Source organism: Carassius auratus, chromosome 6 (genome assembly GCF_003368295.1).
Source record: "Carassius auratus strain Wakin chromosome 6, ASM336829v1, whole genome shotgun sequence".
In the NCBI taxonomy this organism is placed as follows: Eukaryota; Metazoa; Chordata; class Actinopteri; order Cypriniformes; family Cyprinidae; genus Carassius; species Carassius auratus.
In genome coordinates this window covers 25,760,700-25,772,751 of record NC_039248.1, presented here as the reverse complement: position 1 = coordinate 25,772,751, position 12,052 = coordinate 25,760,700, and the positions used below count along the sequence as shown (strand labels likewise).

General features: G+C 34.7%; 1 protein-coding gene across 3 annotated transcripts in view; it reads left to right on the top strand.

Moving 5' to 3' along the window:
• Positions 1-12,052, top strand: part of LOC113103988 (voltage-dependent calcium channel subunit alpha-2/delta-2) — a 259,966-nt gene that overhangs the window by 115,113 nt on the left and 132,801 nt on the right. For all 3 annotated transcript variants that reach the window (XM_026266026.1, XM_026266024.1, XM_026266025.1), the window contains exon 3: positions 2,052-2,168. In XM_026266026.1, coding sequence (XP_026121811.1) covers positions 2,052-2,168 — 117 coding nt within the window. The remainder of the gene's footprint in view (positions 1-2,051; positions 2,169-12,052) is intronic.

Sequence of the window (12,052 nt, the reverse complement as noted above, 5' to 3'; positions counted from 1 at the left end):
CGAGGGCATTTAAAATCCAAAAAAATAAAAAATAAGAACGATTATTTATTGGTTCTTTGTCACTTTGCTTTGCCTTATAAAACAGTCTATATAAAATGTAAATGTTATATAAATATCAATTCAACCATATATGTTTTTCTTTTTTCTTTTTAATACTGAACTGTATAATAATAAAAAAAATAATATAAGTAGCTAAATGTGTAATTTTGATTGGTGATCTTTAAAGAAAATGAAGTAAGAAGTAGTAAAGGAAAAGCAGAAATGTGTCCAACATACATCCAATTTAACCAATTGTTCAATATATATTCAGTATTTTTGATTCGTTTAATTCTTTCTGGTTTAGGTGCTTCCAAACTTTTCACGAAAAATGATCTGATTTTGTCTTTTTAATGCTGTTGTTGACCTTCCTGGCATGTAGGGGGCAGTATTTGTGTTCTGACAGAAATGCATTATATATTAGTCTTCATCACATCCTAAGAGAGAAAGTAAACCATGAACATCTTAATTTGTGTGTGCGTGTGCGTGTGTGTGTGTACTGACTTTAAATAGGAACTGTGTTCTTGTTTTATGAGATTAGTATCTGGCATAACTGTGTGTATGACTTTTTCAAGGGCTTTATAATTGTATTCCAAAAATAAAAAGTATCACAGTTTTAAAACTAGGTTACACTAATGTCCCTTCCCTCTCCAGCCGCCAGCTCATTCCATGTAATGGTTTCTCACAGACGCCAGTTCTGTCCCAGTTCACTCAAGTTGACGTAAAGCAGTGCTTGTGTTTTAGCCATTATCTGGTAACAGGGGAACGTACCGCTTCAGACGCGGTGTTAGAGGCCAGAGCCCTTACTAAAGCCTCCGCCAGCTGTGTGTGTGTGAACGCATCCCTCTTTCTAGGGAGATTGCTTTTGGCTTTTTGCCTAGTCCTCAGTTTGACATAGATGGATTTGTGGGTAATGGAGTCCCTGGGGTGGAGGGGATAAGTGGGCGTCCCAGGGGGTCAGATTACGGTGTGCTGAGTCAGACTGTAAGACCAGACCTGCTGTGTGTAAATCACCGCTGAAAAGTGCTGACATTAGGAACAATGCAGACCCATAAGTCCACATCAGATTGTGTCCTGACTTGCACTCTTTTTCACTTAGTTTAATTGAATTAAATTAATGTTGTCTGTTTTTTTAAATGCAACAAACATTTATGCTTGATTAAATGTCTGCGAAGTATTTTGCTTTTTTGATGTGTGCAATTTGATTTGGCAACTGGAGAAATGTAGTTTAATGTATGTGTGCAGTCTTATTAGTATGTGATGTATATATGCTACTGTGCAGCCAGGCTTGGCCAGGACACTCCTATGAAGATTTTTGATATCAGAGAAATACATTTTATAATTGAATAAGTAAATTAAATTATTATATATTTATTAAATACTTATTTATTAAATAGAACGTAAAATATTATATTATATAATACTATATGAATAAAATATTATATTAATATACAAATATTTGTATTAATCAAATGTTCATGTATGATCATGTTTAACTCATTTTCTTATATAATATTAAATAGTTTATATATAATAATGTGTAATTATTAATAATGATTTTTATTAATAATAAAACATAACTATCTAAAATATATATTAATGAACAATATATAAATAAAGCATACTTATATATATATATATATATATATATATATATATATATAGAGTATGTTTTGCATATATTAATGTTTATTTGTAATATCTAATAGTATATGTACATTTATTTAAATATTACTGTCTAATTGCATAAATATATAAAAGTATATGCTCAACTTACTAAGATGCTACTATTTTTAGGAGCTCATTAAAATGATGATAAATGCTTTGAAATGGTTTGTTTATTCATTTAAGAAATTCAACCTTTTACTTCTTGTATTTTTGTCTTCTTAATATTGAATTTCGTATATGAAATATCAAGGTATTTTTGTTTTGAGCTCCAAAATCATGTCATTTTGATGTGTTTGATCACAAAGGAAATCTCTGCATTCCTGACCTTTGACTTTTGCCTCCCACAGATTTATATTGACAAGAGAAATCATTTCGGTGTGGAGCGAAATACGCCCAAGCAGCTGGTGGAGAAGGTGGCAGGAGACATCGCCAAACTGCTCAACAGGAAACGCAAAGCTCTGGAGGTAACAATCGCTCTCTCCCAGCAGGAAGTCCAGCCGTTGAAAATCGGGGTGTAAAACTCTTATCTGTTGCATTAAAAGGGGCAATCGATCCACTGTCTCTTTTAATCAGAAAATTTTTGGATTTCTACAAAAAATATTATCAATGCCCACTGTTCTCTATTAGCCTGCTTAACTAAGCAGGTAATGAGTTTGTCTTCCTCCAATCTGCTCCCTCTTCAAATCCACAGGACACAACACAGCGACACATGAATGGAGCATCACATTTACACATTTCCATAAGAAATGCTATGATACTACCGTGTTTGTATCACGGTATTCTTTGGAGATCTTGAAGTGGCTTTCGATGTGTTGTTTTTTTTAGCTGCTGATTAAAACGCATGTGACAATTATAGCTGAAAAATGAGTGTTTATTAAGCTTCAGAAATGAATCATGTGTTTGGTAAGTAAAGTACTTTTGACTTAAAGTAGCATATGAACACTGCCTGAGGTCTTTCACTGGTAGACACTCAGAATTTCTTATCATAAATTGGTGTTTGAGTGAGATTAGCTGAGATTCTCTAATGTGAGTCATGCCATGCAGACACGCAGGAGACTCAAAATGACTGCTTCACATTCTAGTGTGCTACCTCACTGAACGCTCCCTATTTTGTCAGCGACCTTCTAATGCAATCCAGCTACACAAATGTTGCTTTGATGGTGCAGATGAGAGTTTTATTTACCTTGCTGAGAATCTGCGACTCTCTGGCTTCTCTTTGAGAAATGGCGTCATCTTTTAAGCACCATTGCAAAAATATTAAGGCAGGTAAAAAGAGTAAATAAATGTAACCAATAGATATCACCATACTTCTCTAGATGAATGATCATATTAATAATGATTAGGGCTGGTTAATCTTTTTTAAATGACATAGATTTGATATTGATTCTCAAAAGCTGTGAATCGATCTTTTCCGCTAGATGTCATCCTCTTATTCACCTTGTGCAATGTTACAACAGAAAGCCTGTCACTCATTCAGTGCATATCAGTGTGGAGATACTGTTGAAAAGAACCAAGAACAAAGCGTAATTTGCAATGCTCAGGTACAATATAATAGTAATACCACAAATCTGTGGAAGCATTTGAATGGATGGCGATGCTTACACAAGCGCAGACGCTGATCGCGGTGTTTTCACACCGAATCGAATGGGGACATCTGAATCGATACCCAGACCTTATGATGATTGCATTAATTTTAATGCAAATGAGCCATTGTTATATATGAACTAATATGCATGCATTTAAATCAGTCAATCAATAATAATAATAATAACAACAAAAATGTTTTTAAGAATAAAATGTTGTGTTAAATTAAGCAAATTATACATAGTAATTGAAATGTACATATACAAAAAGATAAAGTGCAATTAGATAAAAACACTTATATTTTGGATGTTTTTATTGCAGTAGTCTCAAACATGGAAAGCCAAAAACAAACAAACAACAACAAAAAATTCTCTGTTTTGTCTGGTATACACAAAACTGTATTAACAGTCTTCTATCAGCCAAGAGGTTGACTGAGAAAGCAGAAGCAGGAGATGAATTAATGTTATGTTGAAAAAAGAGAGCAAAGTTTATTGAATTATGTTAGATGTGTATGTTTCAGTGCTCAGACTTCTTGCCTTAAACCTGTTATTCGACATCAGCTTCAGCTTCAGTATACTAGCTCAACAATTCTGGCCCATCCCTACCAGATACTTTCATATTTGCTCTGCTAATGAAAAACAGTTTGTTTACTGTGTCGCTTGAATTGGAGTTCTGTTTTTAAAACACAATCAAGTTATATGTGACCCTTGACCCCAAAAACAAGTCTTGAGTCACTGGGGTATAAGCAGTAGCCGAAAAAATAGTGTATGGGTCAAAATTATCGATTAAAAGTCATTAGGATATTAAGTAAAGATCATGTTCCATGAAGATATTTTATAAATTTCCTACTGTAAATATATTCAAACCAAATTTTTGATTAGTAATATGTATTGCTAAGAATTCATTTTGACATTTTCAAAGGTGATTTTCAGATTTTCAAATAGTTGTATCTCGCCAAATATTGTCCGATCCTAATAAACCATATATATATATATATATATATATATATTTAAAAAAAGACACTTAGGACAGGTTAACATATTTCCCTCAACATTTTGGATTCATTTACAGTGCATTCCGGGATTGGCTTTTCTGTGAATAATGCGGTGATTTAAATGTGTGCCAAAATGTGTGTCATTTTGAAGTCTGCTGAAGAGTGTTGCTCGTTCCCGTCTTGCTAGGTGGCTCGCTAGGGTTTGAAATGGCACCAAGGTTTCAGTGCAAAAGCGGCAAATGCTTCTGAGCAGTTTTCTCGACTGGAAAGTTAAAGATAGTCCCGCTGCTATCAGGGCCAGCAGTATGATGGCGACTAGACAAACCATCACCCAAAGCCCAGCAGACTCCCGACAACTGAGAAAAAGAGAGCGAGCGAGAGAGAGAAAATGGGCCCAGAATAAGAACGGCCCTTCAGGCATCAGGAAATGCGAGGAAATGAAGTTCTGAAATCATTGATTTCAAAATGAGCTGCAGACGGGAGAAATCGAGAGGAAAGAGCCAGCAATGTAGGATGTAGAACAAGGTAAAGCAGGAGAGAACAAGCTAGAGAGGAACGAGGAGAGGTCTTGTAATCTCATGATAAAGAGTCGAAGGGGGTGAGTTCTGAAAGTGTTTAATAGAAGCACATAGATGGATCATATTAAACCTTGTATTGTGATTTATGGCTGTTCGCACAATTGAATCAGTGTTGAAATATCAACAAATTAGCTGCAATATTATAATCTTCCACAAAAAAAAATGTATTTTTTTTAAGCGTGCCCAGATTCAACAGAATTTGGGAAAGCCATAGTGAAAAATCATAAGCCATAATTCAAAAGCGTATTAGCATTTTCTACAATAGTAATTTATTTTGGTTATTGAACTATTTTATATAGAAATTTGTTTTGAAATTTGGGTAAAAGTTTCTACAGAATAGTTCCATCAGAAACTGGTCCACACCTGCGTTGACCTGTTTATTCACACCTGCTTCTTTAGGTCACGCCTAATGAGTGTGATAAATAGACCCTGCAACCCAATTCACGTACTATCTGCCCTAAATAATATCTGAGATTTAGATTAGTGTGTCCCAAATCGTAGTCCGATGAAAATAGTTCACCAAAGCTGCCAGGAGGGTGTCATTTTTCCAGCGGCTTTATTAATGAGCAGAAATACAAGCAAAACTAATATTTATCTAAATTATTTTTAATCTATTCTTACATAAATTTACACAATGGATTCTGTTTCTGTGTAAATCATTCAGAAAATCAACTGTTGCATAAAATGTGCACAACAAATTTTGGTGTAAATAGTTGTAAATTGTTGCATTGAATTGATTCTGTACATAATCAATGTCTGCATATTGTTTGTAAAAGTTTGTAAGTAAATTGTCGCTTTTGATTTGAACACAGAAAATGTCTGGGTAAATCAATCAGAAAATCACATCAAATCATGTGCGTAATAAAATTGTGTAGATTGTCTGAACAGATTGTTTGCTTTGAATTGGCTATGTAAATGGAGCATGTTTTTACGTAATCTGTTCGTAAAATCAATCTCACAGAAAACTTCAAACAAATTTCTGCATAAATAGTTCAATAATTCATGCTCAAATATATTGTCACATTGAGTTTATTAAATGCATAACATATTTATATGTAATACTATTCATTTGTAAACTGTCTCTTTTAAAAGTGTCTGAATTTGAATTGTTCATAGTGAAATAATTTAATTTATTGCATAGAATTGTGTGCATAATAAATCTGGATAACTTTTTGTGTAAATCATTGCTTTTTAATTAGCAAATTTGATGTCAATTGTTTGCAAAACAGCATAGAATTATGCATATTAACTTCTGTTCTTATTCGTTCATCAAACATTTCTTACAAAATTTGTTTCATTGGCTTGATTGTGCACAACAATTTTTTTATGTAAACTGATTTAAATTCTTAAATAAATTGTTCCATTCAGTTGCATATATAACAAATTCCTATGCAAACTTTTGTAAAATCTTTCTTACATAAATGGTTGCATTTATGAATGAGATCCCTCTGCTCTACTTCTTTCCAACATTTTTTCGTCTCTCCCTTGTTTTACTCTAGAGGCTTGAAGTGCATTTAGGTCAGCCATGTTGTCTTGAAACGCTGAGGAGCATCCTGTCTGCTAGTTTTGTGGCTGCATTTTAATGATCCTCATGAAGGGCTGATGTTGTGCTCGTGGAGAGACGGAACGCCTTGACTGTTTCTGCCCACATCTGTGTCTTAGTGTCCTGCTGTGTATTTTTAGAAGCTCTTAAATCTTTATTACTGTGACCGTGGTGCGTGTGACTGACAGATGTCAAGGCCGGGCTGGCGAAGCTGTCATGTAAACGAATAGTGCTGCAGACGTATGGATCACAGCTGAGCTCAGCTTTGTCTCTCTTGACCCTCTCTTTCTCTCTCTCTTTTTATGGATTACTTCCCAAACCAGCTGATACTGCAGAACAGAACCTGTCAATCAAACTCAGCACATGGCATCACTTACGTTATGTCACTTACTGGCTTGTGATGTCATATCCTCCTGCTTCTTATACAAACTAATGCAGTCAAGCAGACTAGTAAGCATAATTTCCGATGGCTGGTGGTGTGTTTACTTATATATGATGTAGATCGGTCCGTCTTTGCTGTGAAATCCAGTATGACATTGTGGAAGCAGATACACACGGGAAGAAGGGGTTTGTTGTAGTGTACTGTATTACAGCGCACACACTTCATCATATCATGATTAGTTTTTTTGGACTGAGGTACCCTGGTGGGCTCTGCCTGCATTTAATTGGCCGGCCCCACTGATCTTTGTACATGCTAAATTTAGTCCCGTGCTCTCTGCCGCCCCTAAAAATAAACACACAATTAATTACTCCTGCTGTTTCACTAATGAGAGGACGGTTTTGATGGGCCTCATCAGACAGGAAATGCTCAGTAGGGCAACACAGCGCTTTCGTGATTCTGTAGGGGCACATTAACAGGGACGGGCAATGCTTTATATTAACTCTGTTAATTACTATAACAAATATTACCGTGAAAATAAATAGCCCTGACTCTAAAAAAGAAAAGAAAAAAAAGCTTCTATATATTACACTAAGTTTTTAAGTTTTTTGAAAAAGTCTCTTATGCTCAGCAAGTCTGCTTTTTTTAAAATCAAAAATACAGTGATATTTTGAAATATTATTAAAATTTTAAATAATTTTTCCATTTTTAAAATTGAAGTTTGTATTGTTTCTTTTAGTTGTGGTGTATCACAGTTTCCACAAAAATATGCAGCATTGTTTTCAATATTGATAGTAATAAGAAATATATAGTTCAGCCATGAAACTCTAGATGGCGCTGGCTGACAGGGTGTTAACTGATGATGTTCAGAGAGTTAAAGGACTTAGCAAAAGCTGATTGGTTCATGCTGCACATGCAGCCAATGAGCTTACTGCCTTGTATTTAATTGGCTGGCTAATATTCACTGGATATTCCTGCAGCACGCTTTCAGAGATCTCTGAAACCCGCCACCTTCCCCAGCTCCACCTGTATAGATCTGCTACGGGCTATTTTATATGCTATTTGTTCAGCAGCAGTATGTCTTAAACCGTATCGCCGTATGCATTGGCAGTAGCAAGTTCTTGTTCTTGCGTGAAGCAGCAGCAGCAATAATCTACAACTGAGAAGCTGCGCTAATCCACGTTCATTTTCAGCGTTTATTTGCGCATCTTCTCAGTTAACAACTGCTCTGTGTAGTAACAGCTGCTCTATATGAAATCACGCACCTGAGGGAATTTACCGCTGATTAGAGAACCGGTTTTACTAACGAGATGCGCATTAACGATCGGCCGCACACCTATAAAATATATTCAAATAACGATTGACCCATATATCGCCAAGGCAGATTTTGGCCTTTCTAAAAATATCGGTATCGCCCGACAAGTTTTCCTGTTTGGCCGTTGCAATCGAGGTGGGACTTTTATTTTGATTTATTCAAATTGGTTAATATAATCGGTAAATATAAATCGGTAAATATAAACTAATTTCATATTAATATACTGATCTATTTAGCAGTATGATATGTTATTTATTGATATGTTAACTCAGTGATTCATGTTAAATCAATGATTTAGTCAAGAAAGTCATTATAATCATTATAGTCATTATCATTTTTTTTATGTTGAAAACTTATCAGCAATCATTTCAGCAATGGTAAATTGATTCAATCTATTTAGGGGTTGTTTGAGATATCTGCTTTAATTTAGGAGGTTTTCTGTTTGTAATTAAGGCTAGACAAACAGTGCATTCTATCTTCATAAGCTTCCCTAACCGATCATCAGAGGTGTGTTAAACTACATGTTGACTAGTTGATTATTTATTCTTTAGGAAACCCTGTATAATTAGGCTGTTAACTGGAGTGTTCTTGATTTGCCAGCATCCATGAACAGACACAGTTCTCGGTGTATTTTATAATTTCAGAGAACAGCAGCATCACGGCAGATGCTGTATTATTCATCAGTACAGCTGAGTTTGCCATTTGCACAGTTCACCTGACCATGTGTCAAGCCGTGACTCGTGTGGTTCTTCAGTCTGGTCATGTCATCGCCCGGTGAGTGATGAATAAAGGGAAGCGTAACCCAAAGTTCACTCTTGTCGGGCCTTTGAGCCGTGTCACAAACATGGCACCCAGAGGGAGCTGGAGAGTGCGATCCAGGCGACAGACAGTCAATTGGTCTCTGTGAATACTTGTCAGGTTTAGTCGTCTGGTTTTATTGTGCTGGAAGCTCCATCTACTCTAGAAAAGCCTAGATGACTTTGCTAAGATGTTTTCTATTGTTTACTGTAAACATACTGAATCACTGGCATTAAAATGTCTTCTGGGGTTAAGAGTCAATATTATGGAGCTGAAATAGTCAAAAAATAATGTATTTACTAAATATTATTCACAAATTTTTAAGGTAATTCACAAAGTAAGTTGTGCATTTGCGAAACAGGTTTGTGGATTTGTATTTGCGAATGCATTACATTTTATTGTGAATGTAAATTAGTTTAGGCATTTGTGAATCATATTTTGTAAATGCATTAATTTTTGTAATTTTCTTTTTAACTTATTTATATTTTATTTATATACTATTAAGCTTATTATACTGTGGTGTCTAAGCGATTCCATATTTTCTTTAATATTAAATCAATATTGTATATTATGTAATATTATATTATATATTAGAACATTAATAGTTGTTTTATATAAAACTAATGCACATTTACAAAATATTTGTGAAATGTTTAACAAAATAATAAGCATTACTGTTTTGTAATTGTGGGTGCTACAGTATATATTTTTGTTTGTTAATAAACGATACTAATAGAAACTAAAAATATTTTTTTGCATTATATGGTTAGAAAAAGTTACATTAAAGAACTGAGAGATTTAATACTTTTATTAGAATTATATTTTATTCATTCAGAAACTACAATTCTGTCATCATTTACTGATTGTTTTTTTCTTCTGTTGAATAAAAAAGATGATATTTTGAAGATTGCAGGTAACCAAACAATTGCTGGTCCCCATTGACTTCAATACCGAATTTAAATTTTTGGGTGAACCGTTTTCCCTCTGAAAAACTAATTATTTAATTGCTGTTGTGTTTCAAATGGCATAAAATCATCTTCAAGCTAATGGTAACAAAATATGGAGTTCCTGTTGATCTGTGGTGCAGAAAAACTCCAGGATGCGGAGCAGTACTTGCTTAGTCAGGAGGAGGCGAGTATGACGATGACAGATGGAGGAGTTATATTGAGAGGAAGGCAGTGTTGGGGGCTGCTAATGTGTGCAGAACAATCGCACGACTTCACAGCGCTAATCTACATGCACTCACGCACGCACTTCAATAAACTTTCCTCCATTTGCAGTCTTGCCGTAAACTCTACTCCCTGACTGTACTGTTCCTAAACTTATCATTGGCCTGAAGTTTGTGCATCCACTGGTACGCCGGTCACAAAAGCAGTACGATTGTGCCCCCCGCCATCCAAGTGCCTCAGAAAAAGAAGAAGAAAAAACGAAGAAAAGCAATTTAGTTTTCAATTTCCTGCAGGCCCACAGTGAAGCGGTTACAGCGCTCCAGTCCCTTTGGAAAGGGACAGAACTAGGCCGCAGTCTCCTTGTACGAAAATAGCACACATCAACATCAGCGCGCGAAAATCAGACAGAACCGCTAAAACCATGTGACTTGAATAGCTGTAAATTATCCGTGCGCATCCTGTTCTGATCATAGCAGTCTTTAGAGCACAGTTCTGTGAATTAGGACATTAAAGCAACACGTCCCTCTCAGATCTACAACTGGTTTGTTTTCATTTGTCTCAGAAATCCCAAATGAGACTGCTTTAATATCTGCAATGTTTCTTGAGCAGTGAGATTAAATGGAGAATTCTGCTTCTCAGATGTTTCTCCCTAGAAAAAATCTAGTAATCTCATACTGTAGAGTTCCAGAAGATATCTTGGTAATTAGTTAACAGAATTGGTTAACCAGGGTTATGATATTTGCCTAAAACTGAAACTACAGCTAAAGCATGTAGCTTTAGCTGTAAAAATCTTTTTTTACTTGAAATAAAACCTAATTTAACTGAAATAAAATAAAAGTTTTTCATTAATTTAAATTTATTTTTACTTTGTGTACTAAAATAACTAATCCTAAAACTGGAATAAAAATGACTAAACACGCACACATATATATTTGTATATTTATACATACACTACTACTACTACTACTATTAAAATTACAACAAAAAATTACAAAATATTTTACTAAAAGTAAAATAGAAAATATTAAAATAATAATAGTTGCAAATAGTTTCAAAATATGAATAGTACATATAGTATCTCTGTTTAGTATAACTAAAATCATATCTGAATACTAAAATAACACTGACATGAACTGACAATAAAAAATACTTCTGAAGTATGCATCTGATAATATTTTTTTAATAGACCTGATGTGTTTTATCTATGTAGACATAGTGTATGTCAAGTACTGATTTATTTATGCTTGTTTGTATTTTTCCAAAGGAATTTTAAAAGAAACATCTGATATAAGGTTCAATAAAATATTGCATGAAGATGTTGTATGAGCTCTGAAAGAGCAAAACCATTTTCCATTCTTGGTCTCTTTTTCTTCTGATTTGTATTTCTCTCCATCTCACTATTTCTACATCACACCACCCTCTAGCCTGTGTCATTCAGATCTATGAACATCCATTAGCAACCATCTGTTAGCACCTGCAGCAAAAGCCATTACACCTCTTTCCTGGCCTCTCTCTGTGTCTCTCTCTCACACACACACACATACACACACTTACAGCTGCTCGTTGCCATGCTAAGCGTCACTCTCCTGCTCAGCTTATTAGACAGATGAACACCTTTATGATGTTGAAGCTCCAGGTCAGAACATCCGCCGATCGCCGAGTCGATCTCTCTCACCTGCCGGAGTCAAAACATCTTAGACTATACCAGACTGACACATCTCAACTAGTTCATTCTTTAAACCAGGCCTAACAAGCTGGATCTGGTTTCACTTCCAATTCTTTGTGTGTTACCGGTGTCACATTTAACCCTAAAATCAAAGAAATTATTTTAAGAGAAATTATATTTTTAAGAATGAAAATTAAGCCTTTTGGAGAATTTAAATTAAAAGCTTTTCTACATTAATTTTTTTAATGATAATTAAGTCATTTTATCCCCAAATTCTTACTGCTGTAATGTTTCCATATTTTTATATTTGTCATTTTTTATT